Here is a 22,585-nt window from a genome sequence, read left to right as displayed (position 1 = left end):
ACCAAGAAACCAGATGGTCAGATATAGTAATGAAAGGCATATAGAAATGTGTTTTTGGGTTTGTGCCAACTTGGCAACAACATCTGAGCAGCTTCCCAAGTTTGTATTCTTTACAGATTCTCTGTGTTATCTCCCTAAATAGTCTGTGCCTGTTCCTTCAGGAAAAAAAAATGAAAAAGCAGTTTTCAAAATTTTAAACATCATTTGATGTATCTGTCTTTGAGCTTACAGCCAGTTCGATTTTTGAACACTCATTCAATTGCCTGACCCTACTTTTTTCATTAGTGTTTCGATTGCTATGCATATAAATGATCTTATTCTATTTAAAGGTCACAGTCTTCAAAAACCAATGCTAATGCTGCTAGATGATAGCAGTAGAAAATAAGATACTTAAATTTCAAGATATTCTGCTAAATCGTGAGATAAGGAAAATGTTTAGATTGAGGACATTATCCACTTACAGAAATGTTTGGTACTTTGGACAGCATAGAATTTTAGAAAAGATTGGAAAATCTTTTGCTAATAAGAAAAAAATGGGTTAACCAGGAAAGGCATTGAAGATTAATTCCTCAGTGAATCTGAAACACTGAAGCAGCTGCCTTTTGGCTCTGAAGAAGTTTGGGGTTTGCAGCATTTTAAGCTGTGTGTAATGACAGGAAGTGTAAGAGAAAGGAAGTTTGCTGCCACCAATAATGTAAAGAAGTTGGAGGAAAAAGTTGACATCATCAGTAAAACTTCAGTCATGAATAGGATGACATCATCTCATGGAAATCATTTAAGAACTAGGGAAATCTTTATTCTATTCTTATGTCTATGATAAGTTTTTATTTTTTTTTAAAGTAAGATAATCTATTTTTAAAGGCTTGCTTTCTGAAGGCAGTAATTTGCCAATGTTGCCTGACACAGAAAAATTACAGCAAAATATCTAAGACCCCAAAAACAGAGGGTTAGATTTGGAAAAATGCAATGAAATTCTAGTTTCTTGGACCAATAAAGAGGTGGGCAAATTAAGATAATGAAAAAACCCATCTAACCTCAAACAAGTGCTTCTTTTTACTTATTCCTTTTTTTCTTTTACTATTTTATTTCTTTTACATCCTATGTGTCCAAGGGTGCGTTAAGTGCTTTACGTCAATTTATTATTACGTTTAGGCAGCAATGCTGAACAGTTGATCTTATATGGAGGAAATTAAGGTGTAGTGATGTCAGATAATAAAACTAAGCTATTTTTTGATTGCTGAGCAAGGGAGAGCTACAACACTGGAGAAAATTCTGAAAGTTTTCCTGAGATCTGAAAAAAGAAGGACCAAGGAGAAATGTATTCCTTATTAAGAGGGATGTCATGCATTAAGTTCACTTCTTCCTTTTGGTTGTCTATTTTTCTGGTTTTCATCATGAAATCACAAGCACCAATTTCAAGGAGGTCCTATGTGGGTTATCACACTTGGGATGTGGCAGATTTTTCCTTAAAAAGAGAAAATATGTTTCTTGCCCCAAATCACTCAGGTGGTGAGTGGAGGTATTGGAATATGAAACAAAATCGTTTTATTCTGGAGTCCTTGTTTTTGTTTTCGTTGGTTGTTTGGTTAGTTGTTGTTGTTTTCCTGCTCCCACATCAAACCCTTGGCTTGAAATAATTGTTTTAAGATATAATCTTATTGTAAAAGAAGATTCAGAGAAAAAAATTTCAGCAATTATAGTCTTTGTTCACATTTTGTTACCTGGTTTCTCAAAAAACGAAACAAAAAAAAGTGAAAAACAAGTAAACAACGACAATTTTAAAAAACACCCACCCAAAAAAACAATGAACCGTGTAATGATTTGTTAAATGCAAATGGAAACATTTAAGTTAATATGGTTTTAAGGCCCATTCGTCAAATACCATGTGGAATTCTTCCTAACAAATCAAGAGGTTGGTATTATAGATGAAGAATTTGAGGCACAGAGAACTTAATAAGTTGCCCACTGTCACACAGTTGGAAAGTGTTGGATCTGAGAGTTGATCTAGGTAGTCTGACTTAAAAACCATGCTCTATCATCTGTTATGTTTCCAAACACAGTGCTGACTACAAAAGGGTACAGGAAGAAAAGCAACTATAAGTAACTTTGATTTTAATCACAATGCTTGTGAATGTTTACCATATAAATTTCCTATAACTTTGCATATAGCATTAACTCCTGCGTTCCCCATAGACCTTCTCACATGTTGAAGATTATTGACAAGTGTTGGTCACTCATCCAGCTGAGCGTGGATTACTTCTCTTTTGATACGCCATCCTGAGGAATCCTATTAGTAAGAATAGGTGCCCAGCTCAAGGCAACTTATTTGGATATACTAGTCTGGCTTCTGGCCTCATTTGTGTATTTTGAAACCTTGGCTTCATTCATTGTGGCAATTTGCTTTTTGAAAGTACTTCTGCTAATTGATGCTATTCTTTATATATTCATATTATTCACAGTTTTGAGTTTTGTGGTTCAATCCACTAGTAGAATTTACAATATTCTGTGGTGGAGGTGATTCATTAAATATGGAAGGAAATGAAGTCTTTTTACCACCACCAATATAAACATCTGAAGTGCCCTTCTGAGAATTAATAAGCAAAACAAGACTACGTTAAGTTTAACCAAAAATGTCAGATTAAGTTGTAGACAGAGTCTTGGAACCATTAATAAATAAAGTGACGTTTTTGGTTTTGTTTTGTATTAGCTTGAGGTTATGTTAGGTACAAAAGCATACACAGTAGATATACTTAAAGGGCATGCGAGCTAATCTGCAAAAATTTCCTTTCTCCTAATGATACCCCTGTATGTCTGATTCCCTTTTAGGTTTATTCAAAACAGTACAATAATAAAATTGGTTGTTCTCTACCACCTTATCCCAATATTTTTACATAGGAAAAATAGACTTTTTGTATCCAAAATATCAGTTTATGGAATTAATTTTATTCTCCTCTGCCAGGATTCTGTAAAAATTTAGGAGCATTAACCTGCCAAGTTTTATTTTTTTCCTTATTTTTAGTTTCATGTCAGTTACGTTAAACCGGGTAATAAAAAAAGTGCCCCTCAAGGGCTTCCTATGAGGCCTATAGCCCTTGCAGTCTCTTGATCTGGACAGATGTGGCTTTATCTCAGTTTCTTCTCTGTAGGTTTCCTAGTCCCTTCAAATGGACTACTGGATAGTATCCAGCACAGCTCCAGGGGCCTTCTCTTCCGTGAGGTCTACAGCTATTTCCTAGGCAACATTTATGCATTACTGTCCCTGCAGCCACAAGGAGGGTTGGCCAAGCCCAGTACAATACCATTTTCTTTTCTTTGTCCCAAGTACCTGTAGCCTTGTCCTCCGTTTCCCAGGCAGGAGTCAGATCCTGGCCCACTGTCCTCATTTACTTGGAGAAAGCAAGCTCTCCTAGTAGCTCCTGTGAAATCCTCTCATTAACTTGAGGATAGAAGTGGCTCCCATAACCATCTCCCCAAGTGGACATGGAGATTCCCTAAGTAGCAATGGTTCTTTGCATGTAAATGTCGACGCTTTTATAGTCCTGCAATGAGTAAGAGTGAGCATGGATCGTGAAGTAGATTTCTTTGAAAATCTGCATAGGAAGATTTAGAATTTCACTTTAGAATTTTATATCCATTCGTCTTGGTGTTAGGGTGAACCTTTCATGTCAACCACTTTCTCCAATTGTCAAAAACAATGTTCAGACAAAGAAGGGAGATGAGAGAAATACCTTTCTTTCTGAGTATTCGTGCTGTGTTCATGACTCTGCATTGGCATCTTCACATAATTGTCTGATTTAATCATCATAACAACTTTACGGGATTGGGAATATTATACCCAATTTACAGAGGAGGAAATTAAGTTTCAAAGAGTAAAAATGTTAAGGCCACATAGATACTGTGGAAATAGAGATGTCTGAGTGAAAAGCTCCTGGTTTTCCTGCTCCATTATTGCAGGTAAGATATACAAATCTACTCACCAGTGTCAACCTAGGACTGACTGCCCGATTTACTTCTCAAATAGTTACCTTCCTCTTGTAGACTTGGATTTAAAAGTGTTTGAGGTCGTGTCTCCTACTAATGATTTTGAGCATAGCACAGAATCTTAACATTGGCTGAGTCTTAAAATATATGTTTAAATTTTTTTTCCAGACAATAGATTTTGAAGGTTTCAAGCTATTTATGAAGACATTCCTGGAAGCCGAGCTTCCTGATGATTTCACAACACACCTTTTCATGTCATTTAGCAACAAGTTTCCTCATTCTAGTCCAATGGTAAAAAGTAAGCCTGCTCTCCTCTCAGGTGGTAAGTTTAATTATTTACTTTAAAAATGTATGTAATGCAAAAACCTCAAAGGGAAAAATCATTATAAGTTCTCTGTAAGCTGAGATGATTTGTTTAAAAATTACCTTTATTGCAGGATTTATCCTTTCATACTAAGACTGTGCAAATAAACATTAGAGAAAATATACTTTATCATTATTCATCACTTGTCGTTTCAATGTCTTAGAAGTCTAGGTTTAGGTAATAATTTTAAGAGATACTCCCGTCAAATATAGGAAAGTGCTCTTTTAAATGACTGGAATATATATATGTGTGTGTGTGTGTGTGTGTATATATATATATATAAATATAAATATATGTAGTCACAAGGCAGTTATGTAAAAACATAGTATTTAATATCATTTGTTCAAATTACCAATATACTTTCACATTTTTAGATTTGTAAACTCAGAACAGAGTTTAGATTTTTCTCTTAGATACTTAATTCAGTTTGTCACCATAGAGATGGTTGGTTCTCTCATTAGGTGTAGCTTTTTAGAGATGCCTAATGCATTACTACCTGTCACTAATTGTATCACTCTCCACACAGTCAGGAAAATAGAAATCTCACTATATTACTTTAGAAAATGTGCAATAGGAAACTGGTTAAACAGTGTCGGAGAGTTGAAAAAGTGAAGATGAGCACTGAGACACACTGAGGTAGAACCAGAGGCCTCCCCTGGGTTGGAGTCTTCAAAACCCAGAAGCTTGGAAGGAGGACCTCTAGGACCTGGGAGGCAGAGTTGGGGGGTGGATGTTGCCTGGCAGGTCTCACTGTCAGACTCCTGTGGAGGGGATCCTTCCTGATTGGCTCTGATAGCTCAGGAGCTGAGGGAGGAGTGTGCAGCCCTGGAAGTCAGACCTCTTACAGCATCACCATGGTCTGTGCAGGACTGAATTGCGGGAGCTCACTGCGCCTTCTTGGTGTGGCAGTAAGCTGCCACAAGACTAGAGCGCCTTGCTACTGGCACCAGATCCTGGGACGGTGAGATGCTGGAGAGATCTAACAGATAAGTGCAGGTAGACCAGCAGGAACTTGTCCCTTCTCCCTCCTCCCTTCTCTTGTCCCTCTAGTGCCCCCTGTGAACACAACAGGTTTCCATATGGCAATGGAGAAATATAGTCTACAGCAGTGTTTCCAAAACTCTTTGATCTCAGGACTCTTTTAGGCTCTTGAAAATTATTGAGGACCCCAAAATGCTCTTGTTTATATGGGTGATATTTATTTCTATTTACCATATTAAAGATGACACATTCTAGAAATTACAATGATCGTCCCCTCAGATGTTGACAAAAATAACATCTTTATGAAAAATGACTGTTTTCAAAAACAAAAAAAAAATTAGTGAGAAGATTGACATTATTTCACACTGTTGCAAATGACTAACATCCAACTCCATAGAAGACAGCTGAATAACCACGTCCGCTGCTGCGTTGCCATATCATGTCAGGTAGCCCCTTGAAAAGTCCACTGTACACCCATGAGAGAATGAGAGTGAAGAAAGCAAATGATATCTCAGAATCACCACTGATAGCGTTTTGACCTTACAGATCCCCTGAGAGGGGATTAAGTATCCTGTGGGAGCCTCTGGTCGAGACTTCCCGTCCTAGCGTCACAACATAGAATATCGAAGTGTGGGTAAAGAGGTGAGGAGAATTTTACTAATTAGCATTCTAATAAATAAAAAGCTTCAAACATATAATTAAGAAATAGGTGATTGAGCCAGAAACAAAACTTGGGCAATCTGATGGGGAGTCCACACTATTAAGCCTTACGTTGTGCTGCTTCCCTTTCTGTTAATGGAGTAAAATATTCTTCCTCGAGCAATCACATGTTGGTCCAAGCTTTTTAAAACAGATGATCCCTTCAAAATACAGAGCAATTCATATGCTTATAACCTTTAACTACCCATCAAATATTTTTTGTTCCTGAAATGATTCCCCTTATACCATGAACTGAGAGGACTCCCCACACTTGCTCTTTTCTCTGAATGAGTTCCGTTTAGTTTGTCCTAAAGTGTGGTTTCAGAGCTTACAAGTGTTCTGGGCTGAAAATTTTTATATGAGACAGGTTTTTACTTGGATCTAGAAATGAAAACTTCTGTGTTCTCCATTTCATGCTATAAATGGATTGCATATTCCTTAGAAATAACAAAGTTGTCCCTTATTTAAATTTACATGAAGCAATACTGTCCTTGGGAAACACTGTCTTCTTTAAGAAGACAGATACTGTCTTGAGGAAGAAGGGGGAACATTTTTTGATATGTTGTCTCTCTGAGTCAACAGACTCAGACTAATTGTGTCACACTTGGAGGAAAGAGACAATCTAATTACTTTGGTAGTTTTATAAGAAATTCAGGGCTTCCCTGGTGGTGCAGTGGTTGAGAGTCCGCCTGCCGATGCAGGGGACACGGGTTCGCGCCCCGGTCTGGGAGGATCCCACATGCCACGGAGCGGCTGGGCCCATGAGCCATGGCCGCTGAGCCTGCGCATCCGGAGCCCGTGCTCTGCAACGGGAGAGACCACAACAGTGAGAGGCCCGCGTACCGCAAAAAAAAAAAAAAAAAATTCAAACCTCAAACCCTCTTTTCTTCAGATAGCACATAGTAAGTACTACGTAGAAGATACCAAATTTACAAGGAGTAGAGGTCAAACCATGTTTCAAAATGGGAAAAAAAAATACGGAATAACAAATTGTACTTCTTTTGGGACAATCACACATCCTGCATAGACCTACTTGAAAGGAATTGTAAGATAGGCTGCGTAACCCTCATGCAGCAATAATAAATTAAACTGTGATGGCTTTTCAAAGCGTGGCCTCCACATTTTAAGACATAGGTGCATAGTGTCCTTTGTAGGACTGTTTCTCATCCTGTGTATTTTCAGAATTACCTTTGATAGTGGTTTTTATTCTGGGAAATAAGGAACCCTAGACAGTAATAAAATTTTCAAGGCCTGGGGTAGCCTTGACTCAGAAATTGAAAGATACATAGATTTTTATTCCTAGAAACTTGCTTTGCAATAATCTAAGTTATCTACGCAAGATGTATTTGTGGTTGAAAAAAATTACAAATGAATTTTGAATAAAGAGGTGCTATGTAATCTGCTTTGTTTATCTGCTCTGAGAGTTCACATGTTTCATTACCACATTACCATCAGGAATATGGTAGCCATTCTTGATTCTGTATATCAATTGAACAATAAAGGTTTCTCAATAAGAAGACAAACTTTTTAAAAGGAAAAAAATGTTATTCTTGTTAATGAACAATGATCACATATTTGGTAAAAGTAAAGCATTTAGTTTTTATAGAATAAAACATTTAAAAATAATTATAAATAGGTATAAAAGTTACGAGTGTGTATGTAGTTGTGTTTCATTGAACCTAATGATCCAGCTGGCATTTCATGTAGTGGATTATGTATTGTTTTGGAACATTTTGTTTCCGTTAAGTGCCTCTTATCTCCTATTTAAATATAAGATGATTAATTCTGCTGTTCCCATGTTGGTCTTTTAGTTTTTAAATATATCCCCAATATACCATTTTTCCAGCTTTCTTATAACCTTTTCTGCTTCATTGTAAATCCCAAATCCCTAATCCTAAACCTCTCTGCTAGTCCAACAACCAATTTCTGATCTCACCTTCATCCCTAGAATCTATCACTTGAACTATTATCTTTACAGAAATGTTTAATTATTTGGAATCCTTTTTTTTTTCCGCAAGTGGCTCACAAACCCTCAACCATGGGTCACTATTATGATCCCATATCTCAGTCCCTGCTATTTGCACACTGAGCATATCCAGGGAGAAATCTCATAAATATGCATGCAGGCTGTTGTCACTACACATTCCTAACACCCAGTATTAACATGGCCTTAACACCTCTTCAGCTTTTAAAAAAATCTATTCTGAAAAGTATTTATTCTTGATACTGTCTCCTAGATCAATCAGGTTAAACTTTTTAAACCTCCTTTAGTTTATTCATATCTTTCCCCTCACTCTCAACAGATGCCATTTTTTTTTTCACATCATACAAAAAAACAGGTGCTGTCTAAAATAAAATGCTCAATTGTTTCCCACACAACCCAAAACGGTTTCTTCAGCTCACAGAGAATACATATTACTAGATTCCAGATGGAGCCCTTCATCTGAGTGAGTGTTCCATAAGGAGTCAAGCTAAGTAGATTGGAAAGTCAAATAATTATATTCTACCCAAATCTGCTTCTATTCCTGTCTTCTTTCTGGTTGAAAGGAACCTGAGTATTTATCAATTTCCCTACCCTAAAATCTTGGACCCTTCCTACCCTTCACTGCCTCACTACTTAGGTTTAGTTCATCACAAAATGCTATTACTCGTTGTAACTTCTTCTCAAACATTCTGCCTGTGTCAGTTCGATACATCATTGTTTGTGTCCTAGACTATCAATTAGCATGACTCCCAGCCAGGCCCTGCCCTCCCATCTGGAAAATGTTCTTTCTGACACAGAAGCCTGACGATAATTATTCATGGGTTCCCAAGTACAGACTTTCACAATCACCTTGTGGAATGTTTTTTAAACCTTTATTTCCCAAGTAAACATAAATCCTTGATATTTAAAGCCGATTAAAGCAGAGTTACTTTGCTTTGAGGGTGGTGCAGGAGAGGTCTGAGTACAGGGAGTCCTAGTCACTCTGCCTTCCCCCTGCCTCTGGAGACACCCCCTCCTGAAGTGACCTTACAGAGACTCCAGGACCTGGGCAGTGCAGTTAAGAAGATGATAAAATCTGAGTTCCATAGCATTAAGCCAATGCCATGCAGCTTATAGAGTCTGCCTACCGTCCTCATTCTCTGTCTCCTTGCCCCATGCACCCAGATTCTTTTCATATCCAACTGTTTGCGGTGACTTAAAACCTGCTGTGCTTACTCAGGACTCTGGGCTTTTCTGCATGATGTTCCCTCTGCCCTTATTTCACAGCAAAACCCAGCTCCTTCAGGTCTCAGCTAATGCTTCATTTTAATTCAAGAGCATATGCTGTGTACCATGCTATGGATGCAGTGATCAGTAAGATGGGATACCTAGAGAGTGTAGCTGGGAAGCAACCCTGTCACCCTTGTTAAAGTCCCACCATCTGCCTCTTGTAGATTAGCTGGGACATCCCTGCCTCTCTCCAAATCCCACCTTTGACAGTTGTCACACAGAAACTCCTGGAATTAACCCTCTTCAGCTAAATTGTTTTTCTTTTTGTGTAGGATAGCAATTAACAGCAGCTATTAATAACAATTACTTTCTCTAAGAATATGGCAATTAGAAGAGAATGTGATGTGATTTATTAACTGGTTCAGACACTCATACTATATATTCCTGTTGGGCTCCCCAGTGTCCAAAACATTGACTTTATAACAGGAACATCCTTTATTAACCGTAGGTCAGTGTAAGAGTTTTTGTTATTTCTTATTAGTTGTTTTATAGCACACAAAGAGAAGATTTTCCTAGCACCGTTTAAATCAGATCATGTAGTGAATTGACCAGTCGTACCATTTAATTATTCATTTTATTATTTCCTTAATTTATGCATCCAACCATTCATTTTTAAAAACACATTATGTGCCAGGAATTCCACAAGAAAGCTGAGGATGCTTTAGAGTCACGGAAAAAAACAGATAAGTGGTCAGTTTTACTACAATAAAACAAGTGCTGTGCTGTATGTGTCAGGAGCATGTGACTGAGATTTTAACCATAAATTGAAATTATCCAGGTAGAGGTAGTGGGAGGGATGGGGAGTGGATTAGAAGGGAGTTCCAAGAAGAGAAAGCAACATATACAATTTCTGTTTAAATCTTAAAATCATGTCCCATCAAAGGACAGTGCACAAACTTTAAGACATTCAATATTTATGCATTCAAAAATATTTATTGATCACTTAACAATGTGTCAGGTACTATTCAAATTACTGGGAGTACATCAGTGAGCAAAACAGAGCTACCCCTCCCATAGTCATATACATTCTAGTGGTGAGAGAAAGAGTCCTAAAAATAAAAATTTGTGGCACGTCAAATGGAATGAATGCTGTTGGCGAAAATGAATCAGATAGAAAGTGCAGGTCAAGGCTGAGGATGACTGAAAGTCCTAGGTTTCTCATGACTGACTGAAACTGGGATGAGGGTCATAAGGTCATTTTTGATGGGCCCAGAGTAGATAGTAGTCATGACCTTGGAAGTATTGGGCACAGCCTGGCGGTAGAGTTGGGGGAGCAATCCTGGCAGGATTAGAGTCCTGACTGCCTTCAGAGAGTGGAGGAAGGTAGACTTCTGGGGAGTCCTGAGAGATCTGGGGCTGTGCCTTGACTCAGTTGGGCTGGGACAGATGATGTGACTGGAGGAGAGATGAGGTGGGTAGCCAGGACCCCATGGTAGAGAGTGTTGTCCGTCATGCTATGTTTTGAATTTTATCCAGAAGAAATTGGAGAGCCATGAAAAGGATGTAAGCTAGAAAATAATTACACTGTCAGTGGTGTGGAAGCTATCATGAAGACAGATGAGGCTAAAGATATATAAAAAAGTTCCAGGGCTTCCCTGGTGGCGCAGTGGTTGGGAGTCCGCCTGCCGATGCAGGAGACGCAGGTTCGTGCCCCGGTCCGGGAAGATCCCAAATGCCGCGGAGTGGCTGGGCCCGTGAGCCATGGCTGCTGAGCCTGCGCGTCTGGAGCTTGTGCTCCGCAACGGGAGAGGCCACAACAGTGAGAGGCCTGCGTACCGCAAAAAAAAAAAAAAAAAAAAAAGTCCCAAAGATATTTAAGATTGAGAATAATAAAAACTATCTCTGAAAAACTTCAGGTACTTTATCTTGGGTCCCCTCTCATTGCTCATTTGATGTGGCAATGGTTAGTGAATTCTGTGAAGCTACAATATCAGTCATGGTATTTAGCTCTTTTCATGTTGTCTGTACAACCAGAGAGTCATACCACAATGGCATTTTTTAGACAGAAAAGGAGAAACAATGCCCTTTTGTCCATAAGGAAGTTAATCAAGTTAAGAACAGAAAATTGTGCGATGAAAATGAAGTACTTAAACCTTTGGGAAAATGTTCTTTTGCCAAATGACCTTACTGAGTGTTCTTGCCAGAAGACACACTTCATTAACTGTGCTGAGAAGAAAGTATTACTCTTATCAGTACTGTTTTAAGGATAGTAAAAATGTTTGTGTGTGTGTGTGTGTGTGTGTGTGTGTGTGTGTGTGTGTAGTGTAAAGTAGCTTTATAGGCCTTTTGTGTCTAATAAGCTACTTCAGTTTCCACCATGCAAACAAGGGCAGGCCAGGTTCCATAAAACACAAATTGAACAGAGTACAAGACTTATGCAACTATGAGATGCGGAGATTCTTGGCACACAGTAGGGCATTTCATATATATTTGTGCTTTTATCACTGTTGATATGCTTTATTGATAATAACAATTATAGTCTGTGCAGCTTATATACCTACATACAAATTCCCTAGAAATAAAGATACAAGAATTTCTATCCATTGGCCAATAAGCATTTATGTATGTCAGCCATTACATTTTTTATGCCTCTATAGTACCAAATTCAGACTTCTAATCATTATTATTAGTAGTAGTAATCTAAAAATTATTTTACTCCAATAAATTTTTTATCCTGAAACCCTGAAAGCCCTAAAAATCCTTCCCTGAAACCAGAGAAAACTCCGTAACTTCAAGGCCCCATTGATGATAAAATTACTGTCGGTAAAAGAAAAGTTTCTCCCAAATCTCCTCTTTAATTATTAAATGGGTTTGAATATACTGAACTTGATTATATAGGTTTCTTTATTGTTCTGTCTGAATATGCTAAGTAAAATTTTGGTTTTCAAAGTGTTCATTTTTGCTATTAAATTTATTGACCCAAAATAAAGGGGTTTTGTATTTTGAATTGCATCTTAATAATTACATATTAAATGATAGTGTTATCTTAAGATTTTTGCATAATATGTTAACAAATACTTATTTTCAGTTTTTGAGATCCTCATGAGGGCAATAAGATATTTAGTACTTTACAGAGTCTCAAATCAATCATAATATTATTTAATTCGTGTTATGCTCTAAAAATACTTAGTAGCAAGCTAGAAAATGAGCTATGGTATTGAGCATTTGCTTTGATCTGCTAGAAGAAAAACCCTATGAAAATGGGAGTTTTCATCTCCTTTGTTCAGTACTTTATCTCCAATGCCTGGAACCTGGTTTTACATGCCTGGAACCTGGTTTTACATGACTAATATTAAAGGACCTTAATATTTATTTAGGTTTATGTTTATAAAGGATATGTTAGTTGTATACCTATTAAAAAACACAGTTAAGAAAAATCATTCATAATCCATTTCCCATAAGAAAATGCAAGTAAAGATTTGGTAAATATGTATTTTCGTGGATGTATTAAGTGGATGGCCCAAGGACTGATCTCAATGGAAGATGAATTTAGAGCTCTCAGCCATGGCTAGGATTTCTAATTTCCTTCCAAAGGTTTATGAAATAATGTATGCACTCTCAAGAGTCTTGAAAACCAGACCCTTAAAACAAAAGGTCATTTATTGAGAGGCAGGAGACAGATTTTTCTGCTTTATCTTTCTCTCTCTAGCCCCACAAAATTATACTTAAAGCATGAAATCCCACATCAGGCTGCCTTTTGAATTGTGGATGCACAACTGGTCTTTGTTTTCTCAAATGCGAAATGGAGATAAGAAGTATATGTATCTTACTGGGTATTGTGGGACTCAAAAACGTAATGCATTCGGTACCTTAGGAATGCCAACTTTTACCATTATTAATTAAACAGATCATTTTCCTGTGTTTTAGTTTGCAAACACAGGATAAAGGTCAAATTCAATATAGTTTTTTTTTTCCACTAAGATGTCATACATCCTGAAAGAATACAGTCAAATTTAAGGAGTATTATTGGGATTTCTTTTTAATGTGACAAATATACAAATTTGGGTAGCATGACTTCTTTTCATATATGGTGGCTTAATTCCCATGGTTAGGTATAGTCACGAAACAGAGTAATTCAACCAACTCTCAATTCTCTGCCTGTAGACAGTGTGTCACCTGCATTATGGTTGCCACCAGCCCAATGTAACTTTGAAATCTAAGTTAGTTAACAATCAATTAAAACAATTCAGTTCTTCAGTCAAACGCCAGCCACATTTCATGTGTTCAACAACCATATGTGGTTAATACTACTATATTGAACAAGGTGTACATAGAACGTTTCTATCATTGAAGACTATTTTACTGGACAGGACTGATAGAGCAAGTCTTCCTTTTACTGCTTTTGAAAAGAGCTCAAAGTTTGGAGTTAGATGGCCTGTCTTCAACTCTGAACTCCTGGGATTGCTATGTGACTATCAGTAGTTCACTCTCTGATTTTCCACTCTTTTTTTTTTTAATTTTATTTTTTAACATCTTTATTGGAGTGTAATTGCTTTACAATGGTTTTCTCTCACAAATGGAATTGCAGGGTCAGTGTTGCTGGCACACAGCCAGGAATGTTGTCCTTGCTCCTTTGCAGAGTTTGTTCTGCTCCTAGAACATCACCCCCAAAGACCTGCTTCAAGCCCTGTTCCTTATAATTGCTTGTTTCAGGTTTTTGCCAGTGGCCAAAAAGATGAAACCCATATGATGTTCTTAGAGAGATTTTGCTGGCCCTAGTCTCTTGTCAAGGACTGTGTCCACTGCCTGTCCTCATTTTATGAGGAATCACAGTCTGGTTTACCCAGGCTATCTCATCTTGCTGCAGGTTTGTGTAAGCATAAAAAAAAATTGTTTAAATTATATTATTTTAAGACAAGCATAGTTAGAAGGTTGTCTAAAAATCATGAAATGTGTGATAATATGAAGTAACTGTTGTTATTCTTGGTTATCTGTGCCACTCATCATGACTATTAATATGAATATTGGAAGTATGATATGTGACTACACTATGTGACAAATTGCTTCATAAGCCTGTTAAATTTCTGCAAATTGAACCAGTATAAAAAAATGGAAAAACCAAGTTGCCAGAGTGTTTTATTGCCTTATAAGTTTAGAATTTTAATTCATATCAGTATTTCATAGTAATAATAACAGTTTTGAATATTTCATTTTAATAGATGAAGGGAAACAGTGGAGATAACGCTACCGTTTTCATTATCTGGAATGCAAGTGTTTGAAAATAAAATAAACTGGAGCAGAGGCAGTAATTGAACATGTACCCAAAACTGATTTGCTAACAATTGAACCTTGAGACTAGAATTAGAAGTATCTATTAGAATAAAACTTTTTAGGTCATTGTTTTAAGAAATGGAGTGTCTATATTGGAATACAGTGAAAATCGTGTGCTTGAAGAATGTGATAATCGTAGGCAATATTCAGTTTGACTGACGCTAACTCTTTTTGTAGTTAAAACTTTGAAGAGAATAATGGTTATATATAGATATATATGTGTATATACATATATATAATCATCATAAAAAACAGAAAAATGCCATCGAAGTACAAGATAATTATTCCTCATAAAACTAATAGACTCTAATTACTTTGCCTGTTTTTCACTTTATTTTGTACTTTGTTGTACCTTGTAATGTATATTATATGTGTATAGGTATATATGGGTCACTTTTGTGGGGAAATATTTAAAGAAGCACAGCCTTGGGCAAGTCAGAGAACCTACAAATTTGGATGTCAGTCACATGATCTTCAGAGCTAAATATTGACCACTTGAGGCAAAAAAAAAACAAAAACACATTGTGTTTTACCTAGCTTCATGTGCAGTTCCAATTCTAAAGAGTTTCACTGATGCTTGGATGGGTTAAAATGGCCTTTGTTAAAGGGAAGTAGACCTTTGCTTTAAATTATTTATTTATTTATTTATTTATTTATGGCTGTGTTGGGTCTTCGTTGCTGTGTGGGAGCTTCCTCTAGTTGTGGCAAGCGGGGGCTATGCTTCATTCTAGTGCGCGGGCTTCTCATTGCAGTGGCTTGTTGCGGAGCATGGGATGTAGATGCGTGGACTTAAGTATTTGCAGCACGTGGGCTCAGTAGTTGTGGCTCGCAGGCTCTAGAGCACAGGCTCAGTAGTTGTGGCACATGGGTTTAGTTGCTCTGGGGCATGTAGGATCTTCCCGGACCAGGGCTCGAACCTGTGTCCCCTGCATTGGCAGATGGATTCTTAACCACTGCACCACCAGAGAAGTCCCAAGGGAAGTAGACTTTTGAACCTCTTCTTCAGAGGCTATTACTGCTAAAGAGAAGTGTAAGATTCCATTTACCGTCTCGTTTCATTGAGGAGCTGCAGCCAAGAAACCAGGCTTGCTATGTTCTGTTTGCCGGTTACATGGTCTCGTGTGTGTCCTGTATAAGCCTTAGCACAAACTGCTTAAAAGGAAAAGGGCTTTTCTTCTGGGAAGTGAACTTTCCTAGAGGGAGGTAAATACTGGGAAAGAGCTACAGCCAAGTTTAGGGACAGGAAAAAAAAATTTTTGAAAGGGTAGAATAGGGTGTAAAAACAACCTCTCTGAAGACAGATTGAGGCCCTAGGGCCTGCTCTCAAAATATTAAGTGAAAATATAAGGAAACATTTTCACCACTTAAGAGAAAGTGGGCTGATCTAGGGTAGGGGGTTAGGAGCTGAAACAAACCTATGAGCTTTTTCAACGCAACACGTCAAGATTTAGTGGTCCAGCTCTATAATTGTTTTGTTGTAAAGTAATTGTGGAAAAGCTCATTGACATTTTATTTTTCTTTCTCTGATGCACCCTATAAATCATTGCGAAAAGTATATGTTTTACCTCTCAAATTTAGCTGAAATTGCACTTAAGGAAAAACTGATTAGTTTTTCATTGTGTGTTGTCATACATGCCCATAATTTCTTTTTAAAATAACCTTTAAATTCTTTTAAATGTTAAACTATGACACAGTTCAGTGCATGATACAACTTTTTGTTTACAACCTCTCATGAACAGAAAGTGGCAAATAGTCAACTCATTTTGTCAAACAAAATAATTTTAGTATAGTAACATGTTTCTTGTTCAAAAGTAGTGTTAAGTTGAAATTATACATTAATGTTCATATTCAGTATGTACATTACATACAGGAAAGGCAAACAGAAAATTATGATACTCATATTTTCCAAATGTTTGTGTTTAGTATTATGAAAATTGATAATGAAATACCATAGCCTTCATTTTATATATACAAATGATCATAAGTGAATATATATAAGTGAAAATATATACCTTTTGGCATTCTTTCAAATGAATGTGATGATACATGCTTTTTATTCTTGTTTTACGCTGAGTTTTTGTATAAAAGAGTTAAATCAAGCTGATTAAATCATTTCAGTACCATAAGCGGGGAGCATAGAAGAGAGGATTAGCTCATCAGGCAGTCTGGGTTAGGTCATAGTTTATCCAACCATAATTCAAGGGCTGTGTTCTCCGAGTCTGGAAGTTATGGTCATGTGAAGGATCAGTGCCAAAATGTCTTTTATCATAAGTTGAAACTGCTTATTTCTGCAGCTGGCTAGGCTTTAGATGATTAGTTAGAATTAGTCAGGTATTTTCTTTTCAAAGCTCAGGATTGTCTTCTGTTCTCTGCCTTTGGTTTATAAAAGTGACTATGTTAGTTTGTATCGGATATACAGTGACACTTTTGTTAAGGGAGGAAATCCATTTATAATATGTGTATATATATATGTATCTTTTTCAATAACTATAAACAAGTGGAATCAATGTGAAGCATAGAGATGTATTTGAAATAAAGAAGACTTTGGTAAAAAAATGAAAGATGTAGAGCATTGTTTTTCAAACTGTCAATTGTGGCCCATGGTGGGTAATGAATTCAGTTTAAGGGGTCTTTGACAGAATTTTAAGAATGGAATAAAAAAGAAGAGAATAGGTTAACACAGAAAACATTGGCACAGTTATGAAACCTACTAGTGTGTGTGTGTGTGTGTGTGTGTGTGTTATTTGTGCTGGATTAAGATGTAAACTGTTTTTCTTACTTTTCCTTACTATTGGCCTTGAACAAAAATAATCTATAAGCTATTAGTGTAGAATAAAAAGGATAAAGTTGCTAGTTATGAAACGCTGGGCAGTTCATCTCCCTAAGCCTGTTTCTCATCTGTAAAATGGGATTCATGCAATCTCCCCTCACAGGGTTAATGGGAGAATGAACTGAAATGATATATGTTCAAGTGCCCAGCATGGTTCCTGCCACATAGCGTACATTCAATAAATGGTACATTTTATTAGTAGTAACATTGTGACTACTAAACTAATTAACTGCTGGCTTTTCAGCATGCATTAAATTATACTCCGGGATATCTTGAAATGGCTGAAGGAAATCACAGGTGTTCAATCAAAGTTATACATGGAAAGAGATAGACCAGAGCAAGAGATGTGGTCAGGTGGAGGTGTGCTGATGAATGCCAGATGAATGACAGGCTTGAAGAACTGTATTTGGTTAAGATTATTCCCTGCATTCCAGTAACTCCTGGTTAATTAGGAATCGAATAGCCATTCAGCCCATCAGCCATCTAACCCACATACCTTTTATATGGCCAAATAGACCTCAAAGGATAATTGGGGTTTACCGTGAGGTCTTGTCAGATACATATGATCTGGTTTCAGAGACTTCTCTGTAAGATGGAACTATTTATTGTGAAAGAGTTTCGATTTGATTATCAGATACTCTGCAGTCGTCAGCTGTTGTGAACAGATATTCAGGTTCTCTACCCTTGTCTTGGAACAGGCACAATGAATGGATGTAATAAATAAAGTATGGACCATATTAAAACCAAACTACAGTTGTATGTTCTTACCTCTCTAATTAAATCTGTCATGTTTATCCAGAATTTTGTTTACGTTCTCTTTCTCTCTTATTCATGGGCAGATTCCTTGATGGCAAAAAGGATGTCTTATTCACGGTGCTGGCAACCGTTTGACATAAATACATGTTTTTATGTATGAATGATTCCTGACCATCAATATATAAATCATATTGGGACAGACTCACATTTCTTCAGTTTTTTTGTGAAAGACCATTTTTCAGTCTTCCCCGCTGATTGACAGCTGTCACTGCCTAAGGCAGAGAAAAGTGGGTAGGAAAGTAGTTCTTCATGCTTTGAAATCTGTCTACCAACTAACTCTGGGCGATAGGATTCTGGCCCAGACACCATCCAGTGAGTAGGCAGAGCAGTCCCTATGTCCCCAAATCCCAAAGAACTCTCCATTACTTAAAGGAATCATAGAATGTCTGTCTCTGTTATACTAGAGACCGGAGAATTTGGTTATTTTACGCCTCAGAAGTATATAGTTTCTCTACATCGTCTAGGCATTATCTCTCTATTTCCTTTGTTGGTTTTTGTTTGAGAGCGCTGTGAATATTTTTAAGTATATGAAGACAAATCTTTTTTTCCAGGTCTGAGAATGAATAAAGGTGCCATCACCTCTCCCCGTACTTCTCCAGCAAATACGTGTTCCCCAGAAGTAATCCACCTGAAGGATATTGTCTGTTACCTGTCTCTCCTTGAAAGAGGAAGACCTGAGGATAAACTGGAGTGTATGTGTTTCTTCATTTAGTTTACTTATCACGGTTGGGGTGGGGGATAGGACTGGATATTGACAAACTTAAAATTGTATATACTGTGGTTGTTTACATTCTTATTAAGTAAAGTGACCTTGGTTAATAATTATAAAAAAATTCTCCAATTGAAAATCAGACAATTAAAAGATATTAAGAATCTATCAATTTTAGGTTATTATTGATCAAGGTCCATTTATTACTGAGTATTTCTTGAGCATGTTTATCAATTGATGGTTTTTGTTTTTGAATTTGCTCAGTTTGGTAACCAGACGATATTGAAAAGTATCCTTTGTGTTGTTTTGAAAATACACTTATTTCTAGTATGTAAGAGGTCTTCCCATTAGGCAGAAAAAGGGTTCACTATCCATAGGCAAACTGAGCCTTTCTCTCTGGAAATCTTCCTTGAAACCTTCCGTACTAACTTTCATTGCCGTGGACAAATAATTTCTTAAATGCCAAGCATGAGAGTTTCATTTCTAGAAGTTGACTCTGAATATTATAAATAATTAAACAATAGCTTATTTTTCTTTTACCACGTAGCAGGCGTTTCAGATAGAGAATTTCAATCTAGTTGAAAGGAAATAAGTGCTCTCTTTAATAAAATACAGTAACTGAGCTCTCTCTGGTGGCAAACTGTAGTCATTGCAAGGCAAGAAAATATTTTTCAAACCTTTACTGCAAGCCCCATCATTTAATAATCTATTCTATCTCCAAAGCCCCTGCTAAATACAGAGCTGGTGGTTTGTTCAATAAGCTGATTAACCTGATTGTATTAGATATCATTCAAATGAATTACATTTTTTTGCTACTGCAATGATAGTAAAGATAATGAATCCTAAATTTGACATTTCTAAAGTAAATGTAGAATATTGTGACACCTCAGAATTATGATTGGGTAGCCTGTTTAGTTTAACAGTAACTTTCGATAATATTTCTCTTACTAATAAAGAATTTAATGTAATATGATTATTTAATAGTAACACCTGCTTAAGTTATGAATAAACCATATTAACATCATTCTTTAAATACATATTTATTAGTTCTAAATGTTGAATATTTGCATTTCAAGATTTATTTGTTTTCCTAAGAACCTACAGAAATCTCTCTCATTCCAAAATAAATATTAATGTTTAGTGAATTTTTATTGAAGTAATGGCCAGAGAGAAAGTTTTCTCAGGTGTTATTAGGACTGTGTTTGGGATGATTTTACAAATACAAAGATTCGGGCTTCCCTGGTGGCGCAGTGGTTGAGAGTCCGCCTGCTGATGCAGGGGACACGGGTTTGTGCCCCGGTCCGGGAGGATCCCACATGCCGCGGAGCGACTAGGCCCGTGAGCCATGGCCCCTGAGCCTGTGTGTCCAGAGCCTGTGCTTCGCAACAGGAGAGGCCACAACAGTGAGAAGCCCGCGTACCGCAAAAAAACAAAACAAAACAAAGATTCCATTCCGGGTCTGAGAATAAATAAAGACACCATTACTTCTCCCCAGCATGGTCTTTGTGATGCAGTTTAATTATTTTTAGATCAACTGCAAGTATTTTGTTTTTTTTTGTTTTTTTTTTTTTTTTTTTTATTCGTTACGCGGGCCTCTCACTGTTGTGGCCTCTCCCGTTGCGGAGGACAGGCTCCGGACGCGCAGGCTCAGCGGCCATGGCTCACGGGCCCAGCCGCTCCGCGGCATGTGGGATCCTCCCAGACCGGGGCACGAACCCGTGTCCCCTGCATCGGCAGGCGGACTCTCAACCACTGCGCCACCAGGGAAGCCCAAGTATTTTGTTTTTAAGGTAGAATTCCTAAGAGGTATGTTGTAAGTTCTCAATGTGAATCTGTGTCTCAGCAGTCCTCGTCCACAGTTGCCAGGCATAATGTTAACCCACAAGTGATTCAGAAACACTTAATGAATCAAGTTGAACCTGACCTGCCACTTACCTCTCTTCAGTGTTATCAATCCCCTTCCCTCCGTTCTTTAAGTTTTCCAGCTCTTTTTCGAGCTTATACCATTCATTTCTTTAGACTTCCCGCATAGACAGACTTGTTACCACCTGGCATTACTTATGTGATTTTCACCAGACTCTTGAAAGAAAATGCATTTCTATTTCAGAAACTCATTAAGGTTCTAGCTCTGTTCTAGTTTTCTTCTCTACTCTCCTCAAGTGTGGAGGACCTTAACCTGGTCCTTACTCATCTGGAGCTTGTGTTTGTTTTCTAAATGCCAGTGCCAAGCTTTTTCCTACATCAGTTAAATCAGAATCCATTTCTTTCGCCCAGTTTCTTAGCTATGTACTAATATATTTTTCCCTTCTACAGTTGCGCATTTACAAATTCCTAACATTCATATAGTATATTATAGTTATTGATTCTAAAATTTTTTTCAATGTCTTTAAAGAAATCTAATGGTTGTTCATTTAATATATATTTCCAAAATGGTTATGACTTATTAAACATAATGTATACTAGAGGAAAGAAAAGAAGAAAATAATTAAAATTAACACAGAAGTAGATATAATCAAGCATCTAATATAGTTAACTTTTGCAGGTGAGTGATGTTTTTGAATCTCAATTTCTAAGCAGCTAAGCAGAAAGGAGTACAGACGTGTTGTCTTAGGCCAGAGGTTCTTGAACTTTATCGTCCATAAGAATCACCTGCAGGGCTTATGAACACACAGCTTGCTCCGCCCCAACTTGAGTATATGTGATTCAGCAAGCCTGGAATAGGACTTCAGAGTTTTCATTTCAGGTCATGCTGATGTTGCAGGGACCACATTTTGAGAAGCATTGGTTTATGCAGTTCCTTCAGTCCAATGAAAACACACACACACACACACACACATAATTCATCTGAAACTACAATTGTTCTTGGAATTGTTGGTGGCATTATTTGATACGTTCTTTTACCTGGGTTATTAGATAAATTAATGACATGTTTTAAATATTTTTCCCCCAAAAACAATGTTTTATAAATCTATTCAGTGCTTACTGCCACTTCTAATCTCCCCCACCTCTCTCTTCTGCCAGGCATTTACAAAAAAGCATTTTTTTTTTCATTGAAAGGAAACTAACAAACAAACGCTTTGAACTTTCCACTGATTATATGCCATTTCTTCAACTTGCTTTCCTTCACTCAATCTTTGACTCGATCCTAATGCCTCCCTGTGGTCTTTGCCAGTTCTGAGGCCCCGTCAAGTAGAAGGTATTTATTTACCTGTTCCCACGAACCCTTGGAAAGTATGTGTGCATGCATGTGTGTGTGTCCTGAAGTTGTGGAGGAATTCTATTTTTGTCTTGGTGGAAGTTACCAACCATCAAGGTGCATAGATAAGAACATTGTACCAGGTCTGGTTTGCCCTCTTCACCTTAAGCCCACTACAGTACTTTATGGAGAGCCATTCAATACATCCCTCTTTGAGTCTCCTTAGATTCCGCAAATACTGTGACCTCAACTCCATTTTATTTCAGTCACCCACTTTTGTTGCAATACCCCAAGTCTTTTAATTCCCAAAGACTGCTCTTATTCTATAAATTTAAATTCTAGCATTTTACTTTGACCACAGCCTAAGCTCACGTAACTTTTTACTTTTCTGCTTTGAGTTTAAATATAGCATAGCAAGTACTCAAGAGCTTGGACCCTTCACTTCACTAACTGAATGAATCTTAGCTTTGACCCTTACTATCTGA

General features: G+C 37.2%; 1 protein-coding gene across 6 annotated transcripts in view; it reads left to right on the top strand.

The window, feature by feature from the left end:
* The window catches only part of DGKB (diacylglycerol kinase beta), a 648,598-nt gene that overhangs the window by 105,630 nt on the left and 520,383 nt on the right, over positions 1-22,585 (top strand). For all 6 annotated transcript variants that reach the window (XM_032642942.1, XM_032642939.1, XM_032642937.1 and 3 more), the window contains 2 exons: positions 4,150-4,303; positions 18,747-18,887. In XM_032642942.1, coding sequence (XP_032498833.1) covers positions 4,150-4,303; positions 18,747-18,887 — 295 coding nt within the window. The remainder of the gene's footprint in view (positions 1-4,149; positions 4,304-18,746; positions 18,888-22,585) is intronic.

Source organism: Phocoena sinus, chromosome 9 (genome assembly GCF_008692025.1).
Source record: "Phocoena sinus isolate mPhoSin1 chromosome 9, mPhoSin1.pri, whole genome shotgun sequence".
Taxonomy (NCBI): domain Eukaryota; kingdom Metazoa; phylum Chordata; class Mammalia; order Artiodactyla; family Phocoenidae; genus Phocoena; species Phocoena sinus.
This window is presented reverse-complemented; position numbering and strand designations above follow the sequence as displayed.